The sequence below is a fragment of the Gracilinanus agilis genome, chromosome X (assembly GCF_016433145.1).
Source record: "Gracilinanus agilis isolate LMUSP501 chromosome X, AgileGrace, whole genome shotgun sequence".
In the NCBI taxonomy this organism is placed as follows: Eukaryota; Metazoa; Chordata; class Mammalia; order Didelphimorphia; family Didelphidae; genus Gracilinanus; species Gracilinanus agilis.
Window position 1 is genome coordinate 78,616,994 of NC_058136.1, and position 17,210 is coordinate 78,634,203.

The 17,210-nt window shown below is 34.6% G+C and overlaps 1 protein-coding gene across 1 annotated transcript in view; it reads left to right on the forward strand.

The window, feature by feature from the left end:
- The window catches only part of LOC123253803 (transcriptional regulator ATRX-like), a 101,191-nt gene that overhangs the window by 23,222 nt on the left and 60,759 nt on the right, over positions 1-17,210 (forward strand). The window contains exons 7-12 of the mRNA XM_044682939.1: positions 2,430-2,493; positions 9,601-9,707; positions 10,065-10,212; positions 11,689-11,690; positions 13,222-13,315; positions 16,675-16,777. Coding sequence (XP_044538874.1) covers positions 2,430-2,493; positions 9,601-9,707; positions 10,065-10,212; positions 11,689-11,690; positions 13,222-13,315; positions 16,675-16,777 — 518 coding nt within the window. The remainder of the gene's footprint in view (positions 1-2,429; positions 2,494-9,600; positions 9,708-10,064; positions 10,213-11,688; positions 11,691-13,221; positions 13,316-16,674; positions 16,778-17,210) is intronic.

The window sequence follows — 17,210 nt, forward strand, 5'->3', positions numbered from 1 at the left end:
ACTCCACTAGTCTCTTAAGAATTTTAATTAGAGTTATGTTTTTTCTAAGTATGATCCCAAGTAGTTTTTCTTGTTGGGCTTCAATTTCTTCCTGTTAAGATATGAGGCAATTATTCTAAATTTTCTAAAGTTCCTTCAGGCCTATGATGATCAGTCATTCTCTGATTTGGATGCATGCCTTTGTTACAGTAAATGAATTGACTAGATTACCTTTTTATGGTACCTTTCAGCTCCTGCATCCTTTGATTCAGAGATCTGTCATGAAAAAAATGATCTCTGAAGACTTTAAGTTCCAAATTTATAATATGTTCTTTTCGCTCCCAAGAAAAGCAGCAAATCTGTTACAATATGACATTAGATTAGGGGGAAAACTCAATAAATGAAATATTGATTGATTGACAACTAGATTGAGTAGATATTCTTTTTTTTTTTTTAAACCCTTACCTTCTGTCTTAGAATCAATATTGGCAGAAGAGTGGTAAAGGCTAGGCAATGGGGGTGAAGTGACTTGTCCCAGGGTCACCCAGCTAAGAAGTGTCTGAGGTCAGATTTGAATCTAGGACCTCCTGTCTCTAGGCCTGGCCCTCAATCCACTGAGCCACCCAGCTGCCCCCTAGACATTCTTTTTAAAATTACAAAAGAGGAGATGAATATTTTAGAATTGGATTATATCAGTAGATACTGGATATAGATAGTAGAATTTGACCTTGTTCTTGATGGTTATTTAGGATTTGAATATCTTTAAGGAAAATCACAATTGAGGTTGTAAGCCAGGAGTCAGCAACCTTTTTGGCTGTGAGAGCCATAAAAACCACATTTTAAAATGTAATTTCATGAGAGCTGTACAGTGCTCACAGTGCGCGCTCCTGTAATGGCACCTGAAAAAAATTGACTTTATGGCTTCTGCAGAAAGAGCCATATCTGGCCCTCAAAAAAGCCAGAGATGGCTCGAGAGCCATATGTTGCTGAAAGAAGTTGAACAAAAACAAAGGTGGAAAACGGTTTGTTCAGAAAGAATAGTATGGAACTTTGTTTTTGCTAATACTATAATACAGAAATTGAATACTTTAAAATAAAATGTGGAAAAAGATGAAAGAATCAGATTTAAAAAATTTTCAGTGCTAGATAAATAGTAGCTGAGTTTTCTATTTTAAGTAGTGCAAATGCTTATTGACTTGTTCAATTTTAGGGTTTTAGATACTACCTGGATATCTTCAGGATATTAACATATTAGGTTTCATAATTTTAGAACTGAAATATGACAGTACTGCAAAAGTATTTTAAGAATACTTAAGAGCATTTTATACAACACTTTAGGGTTAGGGTTAGGGCAGAAGTCAGGAAGACTTGTAAGCTATTTGACCCTAAACTAGTCATACCTCTTTGCCTTGAGTGAGATGAGAGAAAATGAGCTGGAGAAGGAAATGACAGACCACTCCATTATTCTTAAGAAAACCTCAAATGGGGACACAAAGAGTTAACCATGATTTAAGTACTGATTGTATCAGGATCAATTCAGAAACTTCCAAAATAATCATGAATCATGAAATAGAGATTTGATGAATGATTGGATATGAGAGAGAAAAAGATTAGAAAATCTGAAGTTTCGCCCTGTGGTAATGAATAAATAATGCAAATTAACATTCAGAGAAATACTAATAACTAGTTGTATGCAGAAGTTGGTGACATCAAGTTTTTTTGTATATATTAAATTTTAAGGAAATTTCATGGCATTTAATAAGTAAGTTTCAATTGGAAATCAGTGACCAGACATCAGAAGTGAGTTTCCATCCATATAGCCATTCAAATGATAGGTATACATGTACAGAAACGCATATATAAATGTTGTAAAATGTATAACATTAATAACATTTCTTATTAAATTGAAACAAAAATTAAATTTAATAATGTTGTAGTACTAAGTAAGAAAATTAAACATTGCCTATAGAAAGAGCCTTTCAAGAATAGAGAATAAGGGGGCAGCTGGGTAGCTCAGTGGATTGAGAGCCAGGCCTAGAGATGGGAGGTCACTTGACCCCCATTGCCTACCCTTACCACTCTTCCACCTATGAGTCAATGCACAGAAGTTAAGGGTTTAAAATAAAATAATAAAAAAAAAAGAATAGAGAATATTTTCATTTTCCCCTTAAAAAAAAAAAAAGAATATCTAATTTTCTTTCTTTTTTTTTTTTAACCCTCCCTTCCACACTAGGGCAGTGTCTGAGGTTGTATTTGAACCCAGGACCCCAGAACTGACTGTCTCCAGGCTTGATTCTGAATCCACTGAGCCAATTAGCTGCCTTCTCTTTCTACTTCTTTTAATGCAAGAGTATTTATTTCCTTTTTAAGTAGTCTTTCATTTTAAAGCTTTGATAAATTGAATTTAATAGGTAGTTTGATTTTTTAATTAAAATTTTTTTTAATTCAAGGAAATGAAACTGATACTTTGTGTGTACCTGTCCTAATAGATGATGATGATAAACCTGATAATCGGTATGACTTTATTCCCAATTTTTTTATTTGTAATAACTATCTTACAGCATTTTTCTTCTTCTTTTTCTTATAGCATTATTAAAAATAGCAAGAAGTTTGTTAAATATAAAACTTTGTGCAATGATGAGACTTTTTAAAAAAGATTTAAACAACCAAAAATTATAAATGAAAATTTATGACATTCTGTCATTATTGCATTTATTTTTAATTTTGTATATTGGACATCATATTAACTTTAAAAATAAAGATGCATTGAATAAGTAATGAATTATTGATCATTGAATAGTAATTTGTCTTCTATATATGTTTTTATAGGTTATATTTTTATGAGTATTTGCTTAATTTCATATTTAATATAGAAGTATGTATATCATTTAAAAACTAAATTTTAAAATGCATTAAATTATATTAAATGTTAATTTTTGATCCCTTGGAAAACATACCAAGATTTTACAATATCTCACTGTTGTGGCTTTTTTTTTTAAACTTTAAGTCCACAAATACATTAATTTTCTTTAATAGATAAAAGTAGATTTTGCTCAATGTCCATTTTATTGTTTATGTTTTTAAGTCTTTTATTTGAAATTCACAAATCAAAAGTTAGATCAATTGGATTTATAGATAATAATTTTCCTTTTTAATTCATATATCAAGATGACCATAATATCTCATTGATGTATACAGATTAAGTTTTGTTTGTTAGAAAGAGCAAATGATGAATGGTTAGGGTCAACAAGCTTTTATTAAAGCACTAACTATATATACCTACCAGTATTGCGCTAAAGGAGCTTTTCTAATATACAAATAAATCTCTGTTCTTGGGGAGTTCATATCCTAATGGTGGAGAAAATATGCAAACAATGTGATGAACAGGATATAGAATATATTTTTTATTTTTATTAATTTATTAGAACATTTTTCCAAGGTTACATGACTTATGATTTTCCCCACCCCTTTCTTCCTCACTCCTGGAGCTGACAAGCATTTCCATTGGGGTTACACATGTATTGTTCAAAACATTCTTGCAATAGAATGTTCTTTTAAAGCCAAAACCCCAATCATATACCCTTTGAACCATGTGATCAATTCTATGTTTTCCTTCTGCGTTTCTACTCCTACGCTTCTTTCTCTGGATGTGGATAGCATTCTGGAATTGTCCTGGATCATTGCATTGCTACTAGTAGAAAAGTCTTGTTAAATTTGATAGGCTATGGAATATAAATGGAAAATAATCCTACTCTCTGAAATAACCCTGATTCCCTGGCATCATCATCTTTACCTAATGCTCTTTATTTTTTGGGGTTTAGGTTTTTGTAGAGTTGTGTATTGTTCTTTGATATATTCCTTACTCATATATCAGAATTCTAATTTCAAAAAAGTATTCTACTACGTTCCTGCTGTTCTAACAATACCAACTGCTCATGAAAACTGACCTCTTGTCTTGTCAATGCTCTTTTTCAAAATGTTAACCCTAGATTACTCATGCTATTTGCTCCTAATTTTAATGCTTATTAACCAAACTTGATTAGGGAGCCTTTTTTTATTCTTCCCTTATTAATTTATTAGTTCATTCCCTACAAAAACTATTCTAATCCTCTTCTGTCTTCAAACCTTTCTTGTGTTTGATTCCTCATGACCCCATAGATATTCATAATCTTCAGTGTGGTAAGTGAGTCGTTACTGTGGATAGAGCTTCTAGCTTGAAGTAAGGAAGACCCACGTTTGAATATGGCCCTCAGACATTTACCTGCCTCTGCTTACCTCATTTTCCTCATCTGTTGTTGGCATTATGTAAGCACTAGCTATTGTTATTTGTTGAAAGTCATTTCTGACAATTGACTTCCAAAGAAATGTGTCAGATTTTTCCACAGGGCTTACTAGCTTAATGATTGGTGATTTTAAGAACTAGATCAGTGGTTCCCAAACTTTTTTGGCCTACCGCCCCCTTGCCAGAAAAAATATTACTTAGCCCCCTGGAAATAAATTTTTAAAAAATTTTAATAGCAATTAATAAATGCACCTGTGGCCAATACTGCTTCCCTGGATCACTGCAGCACCCACCAGGGGGCGGTGGCACCCACTTTGGGAATCACTGAACTAGGTTGTATCAAGGCTGGTGTTCTGTGGAGGGAAGGGTGCAACGATTCCTATGGCTCTTAGGTTTACTGTCTCTCTTCTTTTTTCTTTTTTTTTTTTTGTTTGTTTTTCTTTTGTTCTTTTTTTGATCAGTGATAGTGGTGGCACAGATGTTGGGACTCAACAAATAGAGGAATTTGTAAAAGATATAGAAAAGGCAATACTGGGCCATATGTTGCTGGGAAGCTGTTGCTGAGATTACCTGCGTGGTGAGGAGGATGGAAGCACTCTTAACTGTAATAAGAAAGTTTGAAAAAGAAAAAGATTGGGATAAAGATAATGAATTTTGTGTTGGACATGTTGTCTTTGGAATTCCAAGGTCTAAATATCCAACAGGCCAGCTGAATGATGTGGGTTTAAAACTCGGGGATGTGACTGGAATTTTTAAATATGGCTCTGGGAGTCATCTTCAGAAAGATGATATCTAAATCCACAAGTACAAAGTATATCACCAAGAGAAGTGAAAGAGGAAAGGCAATAGGAGAGTTGGAAAACAACACCCATTCTTGGTATGAATAATAAGTCAATAAAAAGAAGAGGAAGGATAGAGAAGTAGGAAAACCAGTAGAGTGTAGTGTCACAGGACCCAAGAAAAGAACGAATACCATAAAATATAGGGTGCTCATAGGTGCCCAATGCAGCAAAGAGATAAAATAGTTTGAGGTTTGAGAAGGCAGAGGTTATGGTGGAGAAACCAAGGGATTTGGCAGCTGAACCATCACTTGAATGTTTGCTGAGAATGGTAATCGACACTAGAGTAAAACGGAAGGAATAAGCATTTATTACTTTTCATGTACCAGGCAAGATGTTGGGTGCTTTATAAATATTATCTCATTTGATAGTCCTGGGAAGCAGATGCTATTATCCCCATTTAACACATAAGGAAACTGAACAGGTAGAGAATTATGTGATATGCCTTGAGTCAGTTACTAAGTAATATTTGAATTGAGGTCTTCCTTAATCCAGATCCTGGCTATCTATCCACCATGCTACATAGCTGTTCATTTTTTTTCTAGGTTGTGCCTGACAAAGGGAAGATTGACCCTAACCCACCAAACTTAAGGAAATATTTTTTTGGATTTTTTAGGAGGTTTGACAGTGAAAATATATGACATAAAGATAGATAGTAGGTCAGGGGAGAAACAGAGGGAGAGGATGAAACTACAGGACTGTGCTCTAAAAGCAACTGGAAAAAGAGGGAGATGGTGGTCAAATGTTTTTAGTGTTCTCAGTAAGGGAAGTCTATATTTGAGAAAAAGCTAAGAAATTGTAAGGATTGAAAAGGAAAGAGATTTGAAATAGCTTCTGTGGAGAATTAGTTAGGGAATCCATTAGTGAGAAAAACCATTGCTATAACCAGTTGAACTTTTATAGATTCATGATGTATCCATTCAACCTAGTTGTAAAAATTTGTAGTGTTTGTTTGGTAGTTGAGTTAATGGAATAATATCTTGCTAGGATTTCATAATATTTGTTTTAAATTCAGGGAAGTGTCTAGTAGACTCCCAATGGACATGTGGGGACTTTGAGACTACATTTCCTGTGATCCCTATGGGTTTCCGGTTTCCGGTTTAAGGTGTGGGGACGTCCAGTGTCCCCACATATGGGGCAATTTAAATTCGGAGGAGGGCCTAGAGAAAGCCTCTTTCTGGGTTTTGCAGAGTAGCTGGCTGGTGTACCAGAGGGACAGGATGGGCTCCGGCGGTAAATATAAAAGATAGGCGTGGTCTTATATATATTTTTCCAACATGGCCATGGCTTTAATTAAACTACTAATTTCTATTATTATATCAGTCTTTATCATTTTTAATCTTAACATAATTGGCATAAAAGGAAATGTTTGAAAATGAATAATTTTGAATACATTAAATTTTTTTAAGTTTTAACTAATTTGTTTGCTTTAAATCCAGAAAACATTATTTGTGTATTTTAAAATATATTTTATTTTCCCAATTACATGTAACAATTTTCCACATACATATTCTTTAGTTCCAAAATATACTTCCATATTGTTTGTTTTTAAGAGAATAATCAAATAAATCCAAAACCTAAAAATAAAAACAAAGTAAAAAAATAGTATGTTTTCATTTGCATTCCAACTGAAATGGTTCTTTCTCTGGATTTGGACAGCATTCTATGTCAAAAGCCCTTCAGAATTGTCCCAGATCATTGTATTGCTGAGAAATAGTTAAATCTTTCAAAATTGATCTTTCAAAGTAACATTCTGAGGTCAGGTTTGTCTGTTTTTTATCCTTTGCTCATTTTTCTAGTTTTCCCCCCCACCTTTGTTCCCTTATCTCTCTATTAAGATTCTTCTTTCTTTCTGATGTAGAGGATGCCCTACTCTAAGCTTGCAGAGGCCTCTTCTCTGATACTTGGGTTAGGGCTGGTTGCCCTTGTTTCTCATGCTATTACAGTTGAGGAGGGAGGTGGTCCTGCTTGCTTTCTCTGTGAAGATTTGCAGCTATTTTGTCTAACTACATTCAACACCTCACAATACCAGTTCCACCAGTTTTTTCTAGTCCTGGTTCTGGTCTCAACTACCCCAGGTATACTGCTGCTACATAGGAGCATTTAGTTTCCATGTGAGAGTTTGTAGGTTTCTAGCCTTCTTAGCCTTCTTTACATGGGTAGAGTAGTTTGGGTTGGGGCTCATTCCTATTCTACAGGCTTCTCATGGAGTCACTGCATTTGGCTGGTTCAGGTTCTGTCAGGGTTACTCCTTATCACATTGAGTCATGTTCCTTGATTTTCTTTTTTTGTGTGTGTAGAGCAGTGGTTCCCAAACTTTTTTGGCCTACCGCTCCCTTGCCAGAAAAAATATTACTTAGTGTCTCTGGAAATTAATTTTTTTAAATTTTAATAGCAATTAATAGGAAAGATAAATGTACCTGTAGCCATCACCACTTCCCTGGATCACTGCAGCACCCACGAGGGCGTGATGGCTCTCACTTTGGGAATCACTGGTGTAGAGAGATCGGGGTAATCGAGCATTTATACCACCATCTTAGTTTCAATGTATGCAACTCTCTCAAGTAAATAAATTTAAAAAAAAAGAAAGAAGGAAGGAAGAAAAAGAGAAGGAAAGAAAAAAATGCGGGTGAGTATAATAGCATTGAACTGGCTGATTATAACTTGATGATTGGAAAAAGTTTAAATAAGTGAGACCCAAATATATCCACAGGAAGTATTAAGGAATAAGAGACAGGGAACATGAGGGAAAAAAAGACATGAGGACAAAAGGTTCAATCTATGTGCTCCTATGATGGTAGAAAGAGAGCCCCACTGGAACCCAGTTTTTAATTGCAGAATCAAGGAATAGTAAAGAATGGGGAGGTAGTTAATCAACATGTGATAATGGTAGAGAATTTAACATTGGCTTGGTTGACAACCACAAGATCAAAGAGGTGGAGGCTTACAATTTAGGACTCAGAGCCCTGCCTAGAGATCCAATTGACCTTTGTTTTAGGGGAGTGGTCAGAATACCATAAGATTAGAAATCAAATAATGAGAAATATAAGAATTACATCCTTAAGTCTGATACCTGAGCATATGTTTACAAGAGTCAGTTTTTGAGTACATTTATAACATTTCCAGAATTTGTTCATGCCTGGATCCCAACACATAGTGAGAAGACAGAATAGGAAATAGATTAATCTAAAGTTGATTCCTTTTAAAGAATGTCTAGAATATGGATAAACTTAGTTTTTATGTAATTTGTTTTATTTTTAAGTGGTAATAAAATGGCTATTTTAGGCAGTTTAATTTTCTATCTTCTGCCCTAATATAAATATTTAGGTCCTTAGCAAAACAGAAATACTATAATAATAATTAACATTATACTTAATTGTGCTAACACTGAAGGTAGTAGCTTCTCTAATATGACCAAGTACCTAGTATAATAGGAACCTAAATTCTGATTTAGTGGGAAACAATTTTGAAAAATGTTAGGTATTAAAAACTTGCTAAACTCAAATTTTTAGGTCAGGTAAAAAGTGTGATTAATCTACTTCAGACCCCAAAAATGCTTATTTCAAGCAAAGCATTAAACTGCTTAACTAACCTTACTCTATATGTGAATATAAAGAATATGTAATAAAAAAAATTCTAGTAAAGTAGTATAATTATCAGTATTATAATGTGTCCATTCAAGCTAGGGATTAAACAGAAAGTTATTTTCATTGAGATTTGCTGGCCTACTTTAGTTCAGTGAGGGGCAACTTTTTGAGTTTGGTGTGTCAAAATTTGCCAAAAAACCGAGCAGCCTCATATTTCTCTATGTGCCCACGTGTCATCAAAAATGGGTGTCATAGATTTACCATCACCACTTTAGTTAGATTTCTTTGAAGTTTTGAGATAATGAGAGAGAGAGAGAGAGAGAGAGAGAGAGAGAGAGAGAGCACAAGCACATTAGAGAAATGAAAGCAACACTAAGTAACAATAGAATAACTTTAATTAAAGATTCAGTTAAGAGATTTCTTATTCCATCTTCATCTCTACTTTTTTGGCTTCCCCTAGTTTCCTTTAAGTTTAAACTGGTGTCTCATTTTCTGAAAGAAGCCTTTCTTTGTCTTAATCTTAGTGTCAACAACAACATGCATGTATATTTATGTGTATGTATGTTGTTTAAGTGTGTGTATATTATATATCTTTGTACATAGTTGTCTGAATGTTTTCTCCCCCATTAGACTGTTTTTTGAGAGGAAGGAATATATCTATTTTTTGCTTATTTGGAAGTTTTGTCTTTTGTATTCCCATAGCTTAGCATGCTTCCTGATATGTAACAGGCATTGCCTTAAGATATTTTCTTTATTTTCTTTTACTATATTTGGAAGTTCTTGCTAATAATAAAATGGTTTCTTTTATAAAATCATTATATTGTATAATTCTTAATTTGTCTTGGGATATTTTTGATTCATAATTCACATTGGGAAACTTGTTCTTAACTAGAGAAAATATTTTATTTTAAAGAATTGTCAAGAAGACGCTCTTTGAAGAAATCAAAGCCAGTTTTTCTTCAGAGGAAAGTGAAGAATCAGATGTTAAAAAGAAAGATGAAACAAATGCAAGAAGAGAGGGTGAGAAGAAGCATCAAAAAGACACTTGAATGTGTGTCTGTTCCTTAGTTTGATTAGCTCAGCTTCTGAGGACTAAAAAATTGGTATTTATCAAACAGATGCTATTTAAAAAATTGTTGGGAACCACCACATCAGTTAAAGATTAATGATCTACTTAGTAGTTATTGAAAAATAAAAAAGAGGAAAAAACTTTAATAGGTGCCCTTCAAAGTGTGCATAGTTTAGGGGTGAAGTTTGAAGAGATCTCAAATACTCAGTACTTGAATAGAGTGGCAATTTATTTGGGAATTGCTTCAAGGGATACAGATTGCCAAACCCACTCCTGCTTCCACATAAAGTTCATTTTTTTGTTCTTAGGGATTTATAGGAAAAGCAGTTCAGAATCTGATTCAGACTCTGAGGAAACTAAAAAGCTTAAGTACACATGCAGGCTGTTGATCCATAAATTAAGTGAAGAAGAATCTGCAGAAGAGACAAAGGAAAGCAAACAGAAAGGTAAGAGAAAGTCAAAAATAAAATTATTCCACTTAAAAATGATGTAGCAAAGGGAGTGCCTGTTTTTTGTTATCTACCTTATCTCTTTCATGTTCCTAATTGTTTTTTTAAGATGGAAAAGAAAAAGGGGGGATGGGTAGGAGAAAGAGGAGAGAATACTCTAGGATTGTTGTGAGGATCAAATGCGTTAATGTATGTAAAGTGCATTGCAATTCTTACAGTGCTTTTTCAAAAGTTTCCCTCATCTTCCTCTTTTTTTCTTCTTAATTTTGGAATGGGGGAGGTATTAACACTTGAAAAGAATAAGGAAGGCCTTATATAGGGAGGTAGAAGTTGTACAAATGAGAAGTCATGTGAATCTTCAATTAGGATTGAAGTAGGAAGAACAACATTCATGGTGGAGATGCTGTGGGAGGGTAGGGTTGACAAGATTGGCCTCTGGATGGATATGGGGATTTAAGGAGCTGAGGTTATAAATATGGGTCCCTGGAAGGATGGGGACTTGAACAGAAATAAGGAAGTGAGCAAGAGGGATTAGTTTTGAGAGAAAAGTTGTATCAGAGAAGTCTGGGAAACATCCTATTTGAAATGTCTAATGGATACTTGGTAATCTTGGGACTAGATTTCCATTAGATACACTGTGACTGGGTATATAGATCTGGAAGTAATTTGTCTAACTTCCTTGTAGTCAAAGGATGCATTGATGAGGTCAGGAAAAATGAGGGTAGAGAAAAAAAAAGCCTTTGGATTTTCGGAAAGCATGATTTCCCAGTGAATGATGAGTTCAGATTACACAGAAATTTGTAAGAAAAATATCAGAAAAAAATATCAATTGTAGGCATTGATTTTAGCATTAGGCAATCTTTTAATAAAAAGAAAGGAGTTATACTGGATAATAAATAGCAGACTGGACCGATCAAAGGAGGGCTTTTGGAGAACGGTGAAATAGATTTGTTTGTAGGCAGAAGTAAAGCAACCAGTAGTTGGGGGAGAAACCAAAGATTAGATGGAAGGAACAACATGGATAGGATTGCTTCAGCACTGGTGACTGTGGCAAGAAGGACCATGTTTTCATGTGAGAAAAAGGGATAAAGGAAGGTGAAAGTGAGAAGTGGGAGTTCTTGGCAAATGGCTTTTTATTTTTTATTTTTTTTAACATTTATTAATATTCATTTTTAACATGGTTACATGATTCATGCTCCTACTTTCCCCTTCACCCCCCAGTCCCCTACCCATGGCCGATGCACATTTCCACTAGTTTTGTCATGTGTCCTTGATCAAGACCAATTTCCAAATTGTTGGTAGTTGCCTTGGTGTGGTAGTTTCGAGTCCACACCCTCAATCATGTCCACCCCGACCCATGCGTTCAAGCAGTTGTTTTTCTTATATGTTTCCTCTCCTGCAGTCCTTCCTCTGAATGTAGGTAGCGTTCTTTACCATAGATCCCTCAGAATTGTCCTGGGTCATTGTATTGCTGCTGGTACAGAGGTCGCTTTTTATTTTTTTTTAAGATTTTCAGCTCAAGAGAGAGTAGGGTAAAGGGCAGTTATAAGAAGTTTGCAGTAGGAGGGATAGAAAGATTTGGAAAGGAAGTTGTGATGAGGTAGGATAGTGAATCAGTTAGAGAGATGTAGAAGTATGACCTTGCTGCATGCAATAAATGCCTATTGGAGACTGTGTAACAAATTTGTAGACTGTTAGCATAGTTTTGTGAAGGTGGAAATAATCTAAGACTGAGGCCTCACAGAGCAAGATCAGCAAAAAGATAAGGAAGGGAGGGGGCAGCTGGGTAGCTCAGTGGAGTAAGAGTCAGGCCTAGAGACAGGAGGTCCTAGGTTCAAACCCGGCCTCAGCCACTTCCCAGCTGTGTGACCCTGGGCAAGTCACTTGACCCTCATTGCCCACCCTTACCAATCTTCCACCTATGAGACAATACACCAAAGTATAAGGGTTAAAAAAAAAAAAAGATAAGGAAGGGAAAGGTCCTCAGAGAAAAAGACAGGATAGAACTTGAACTGGTTCACCATGGAGTCAAAATAAAGAAGGAAAGGGAGCGTAGCCAATGCAGGGGTAATAACCTGGGAAAAGGATAGAGGGATTTGGTGTGAAATGAGGATAAAGAAAAGAATTATAGATTGCAAGGCAGTAACAGACGGATTAGAAAGAGGAATTTCAGAGTTTATTCTATAAAATGAGCTAGAGAAGGAGATGGCAGCATCTTTGCTAAGAAAACTAAGAAAAAGGAAAAAACCAGGGAGAAGAGACACAAGAAGTAATTTAAGGATCTAAATAGAAATTTAGAAAAGTTAGATATGACAGACCTCTGGAAATTAAAAAATGGACAGTGCCTGGAAGTGTTGGTGCATACCAGTTACTAAATCCTATATTATTCTAAGGAGGAGAAAACAAAGAAATTCACAACTGTGCATGTGTTTTTGTGACTACATATAGATATGCATGTTTAAACTTAAATATCTTGATGTAACAATGTAGTGAATTCTAAGAGAAAGAAAACTAGCATTTGGAACAATCAGAAATTCTGTAATTTAGTGAGATCTTAAAGAGATATGGAAAAGCAGATTGTGGGGGAGGCAGGTGGTAGTAGGACCAGTACTAAGTCACAAAGATGGAGATTGAGTAGTCTATGCTAGGAGTATAGAAGGCCAGTTTACATAGAGTGTAAGAAAGTGAATTTAAGTTTAACAAATTGGCAGAGAGATTGAGATGTGGTTGAATGGAGCATTAAAAATACGTTTAGAAGTTTATATTTAATTTTAGAGGCAACAGAAAGTCACTGAAATTTACTGTGTAAAGGAGTAATGTAGTTAGACCTGATATGTAGTAAGGTGTATCTCTATTATATAATCATCTAAGTCAAAATTTATGTAATTTTTTGCAAGAAGAGTAAGTGCACCAGATTTATATGTTATGGAACAAAGTCCTAACCCCCCACTCAAAAAAAGGCATAACAAGATAGTTGAACTTATTTTTAAAATCATTTTAAAAATTCATTTCCAAGTGAGCAGTGGAGATTTTGTTGATTCTGACTTCAAAGGATTTCCTGATACTGAAGATATTACTGAACCTAAAGGTGATCAAAGGCCAAGGCCAAGGTAATTTAATAATTTCAAGTTTTTCCTCATGTTTTTAGAAGACTATGGTTTCAGGAATTATAATCTGTTACATTCTTAGGAATTTTTAATTTGAGTCTGATTACCATTTCCACATAACTATATTTAAGAGTACATGTTTTTTAATCTAGAAATTGTACATTGGGAGGACAGTGTGGCAAAATAAATCCTGATGAACAATATATTCCACCCCACCCACACAGTTCTTCCTGTTTCTGATAATTGCTGCATAATTGCCCTTTTGGCAATTTTTATAGTTTTTTATTTTTGTTTTTTTAAATCCTTACCTTCTATCTTGGAATCAATACTGCGTATTATTTAGTTTCTTACATTTTAAATGCTATTTAAATTTCCTTATTGTCAGTCAGTGAAAACTTTTAATATTTTTTTTGTGAGGCATTTATGCATTAATACATGGTCAGTTTTGTGGATATACCATTCACAGATGAGAAATAGTTCTACCTTTTTCTATAACCATTCTGTATCCCTTCAAAATCTAGCATAATATTTCTAGAATTTTATTTAAACCCTTAACTTCCTAGTTTATTTCTCTTTTGTGGAAAAATTTCCTGATCTAGAATTAGCCACAATGTTTAAAACAGCTATGATTAGACTTTTGATAGAATGTAAGATTCTTTTTTTTTTTTTAAACCTTTGTCTTCTGTCTTGGAGTCAATACTGTGTATTAGCTCCAAGGCAGAAGAGCTGTTAGGATAGGCAATGGGGGTCAAGTGACTTGCCCAGGGTCACACAGCTGGGAAGTGCCTGAGGCCAGATTTGAATGTAGAACCTCCCATCTCTAGGCTTGGCTCTCCCAGCTGCCCCCAATTTGTATTGTTTTAAAAAAGAGAGGGCATCAAATGTTTGAATTATTCTATATTTTGGACACTGAGTTGAAGGTGTCTATTAGTTGCCCAGTTCAAGATATCAAAAAGGCAAGTGGTGTTGCAAGACTGGAGTTCAGTAGAAATATTGGGACAGGAAAGGAAGATTTGAGAATCATGAGCACAGAGGTGACAGAGATTATCAGCACAGACCCCATGGGAACTGATAAAGTCACCAAATGAAGTAGTATCAAGGAAGAACAGTAGAGGGCTCTAGATAAAGCTCTGAGGAACACCAACCCTCACCAGATGGTTTACAATCTGGAGGAAGATTCAACAAAAGAGGCTAAGAAGGAGGATCAGAAAGGGAGGGAAAATTTGGTTCATCAGTATTATGTACCGTGATTGTGTGCTTGCATGGGTTCTGAATAAAGAAGGCTGTGTGTTTGCTCTCAGGGTTTTTTCCAGGATGTTGTTAGCAGAGTTATTGGACTTCATTTCTTTTCTTAAATATCCCATAGTTCTCCTTCTCCCGTACTCTTAGTTACATATGAAGTTATATTATATAGTTATTTTATATTAACAATTAATATTGGGGGCAGCTGGGTAGCACAGTGGATTGAGAGTCAGCCCTAGAGACAGAAGGTCCTAGGTTCAAAGCTGGCCTCAGACACTTCCCAGCTGTGTGACCCTAGGCAAGCCACTTGACCACCATTGCCCACCCTTACCACTCTACTACCACCAATACACAGAATTTACGGGTTAAAAAAAATTTTAAAAACCAATTAATATTATTCATTTTTAATTATGCTAATTAATTATTTCAACTAATATCCCACTTATTTTAATTAATTATTTTATTAAATTATTTTATTGTTTTATTTTATATTTATTTATATTGTATGTATTATATTATTTATATATTATTTTATATTTATTTATATTATTGAATTTATTTCAACAAATAATTATTTATTTTTAAATTGCTTAAATTGTTTTCATTAGTTAATGATAATTAATAATCCTAGTTGCTTTATGTTAATAATCATTACTAATTATTAATTAATTCTTTTATGAGCAATAATAATAATATATTAATAAATTGAAGCCATTTGCCATTGGTTTCCTTCTTGTCTTTTATCACTTTTCTAGTCCTATCTCCTTCTTTACTTCATCTCATATGATGAAATGGCTCCCATTCCTTCCTATCTCCTCTAACAGAATACTTTCTCTGTCACAATGAGGTTGACAGTAGCAGTCAGCCACCACACTGATAGTGAATTATTTAACTTAAAAGACTTTAGAGGGGAAAGCTAGTGCATGACTTTTTGTTCACAGATAATTATGCACTCGGTGCAACTTCTGAAAATGAGATGCAGCAAACCATGGGTCAGTTTTCTGCTGTTTTGCCAGTTTTGACCTGATAATTATAAAGGGCAAGAGAGAAGGAGAGGATAGTGATAGTTAGCAAGGATGGAATGATCCAAGTAAAAGGGTTTTTTTGTTTTGTTTTTGTTAAGATAAGAGCAGATAGTAAAGAAGTAGCCAATAGAAAGGTGAAACTGAAGGGTAAATGATCAAATCAGGGTGACAGTATTTGGTTAGAGGGGGTGGGAAGAATGGAAGCCATGTTTTCATGTGAGATGGAGTGAAGGAGGAGAGAGACTAGTTAAGTGATAGAAGATGAAGAGGGAACCAATAACATGGCCTCAATTTGTTTCTGTAGAATATAAAGCAAGGATCTTAACTGAGAGTATGGGGCAGGGGTCAACAACGTATGGCTCTCGATCCATATCTGGCTCTTTCTGCAAGAGCCATAAAGTCCATTTTTTTCCAGGTGCTATTACAGGAGCGCACACTGTGAGTACTGCATGGCTCTCACGAAATTACATTTTAAAAAACGCGGCGTTTAAGGCTCTCACGGCCAAAGAGGTTGCCGACCGCTGGTACGGGGGAAGAGAAACTATGGGTTATTTAATGAAAGAAGATGATGTTTGGAAGACTTGCTTTGGAGGGTGGAAGAGTTGATCCTTCTCTTTGCTTTTTCCCCCAAATTGAGAATAAAAGGAAAATAAAGCCTCTGTTACAACATATTAGCTGTGTATTTCATTCAGCATCCTTTGTCTTTATTCCATTTAGTATGTGGGCAGCACGTTTCATTAGTCTTCTGAATTTATAGTTGGTGATTACATAGATCAGCACTCTTAATTCTTAAAAATTGTTTAACTTAATCATTTTGTAACTTTGTGAATTGTTATCCTTCTGTGAATTATTTGCTGGACTTTTGGTATCAAGACATGTAGGTTTTCCCAGCTATAATTTCTTATAGTGTTCTATCTTATTTATAGTTCCTTTAATAACCTGGATTCAAGTTCCACTATTCATCTTTTATTAGAGGGAGCATAATGTAAAAAATAGAACTATTTCTGTATAATATTCTCTACAGATGTGAATTTTAGTATTTCTTAATATTTTGTTATGATACTTGGTTTTGTAAGCATCTTTATTTCCCATCAGATCAGCAAAAAGCATAAAGTCAACAGTTAATCAGCGGAGTTACAAACAAAAGAAGAAAAGGAGACACATTAAAGTACGTGAGGATTCATCAAGTGAAAATAAGGTATATATGCAGGTTTTATTGTTGTTTTTTCTTTAATAATGGAATATTCATTCTATGGCATTTTGGTTAGCACATATATACTTTTTAAAACTTTATGAAGTAAAAAAGATTAATTTGCATAGATCATATCTGAAGTTAATGTATCCTAGCGTGTTGTGCATAAGCATTCTTTCTACATTTCATGATACAAGATCTTCTAGTAGAACAAAGTTTATCCTTAAATTTTATAACTTAATTTTTGATATCCTTTTTTTTTACATTTATTAATATTCATTTTTAACATGGTTACATGATTCATGCTCCTCCTTTCCCCTTCAACCCCCCCCCCCGTACTCCCCCTACCCATGCGCATTTCCACTAGTTTTGTCATGTGTCCTTGAACGAGACCAATTTCCAAATTGTTGGTAGTTGCATTGGTGTGGTAGTTTCGAGT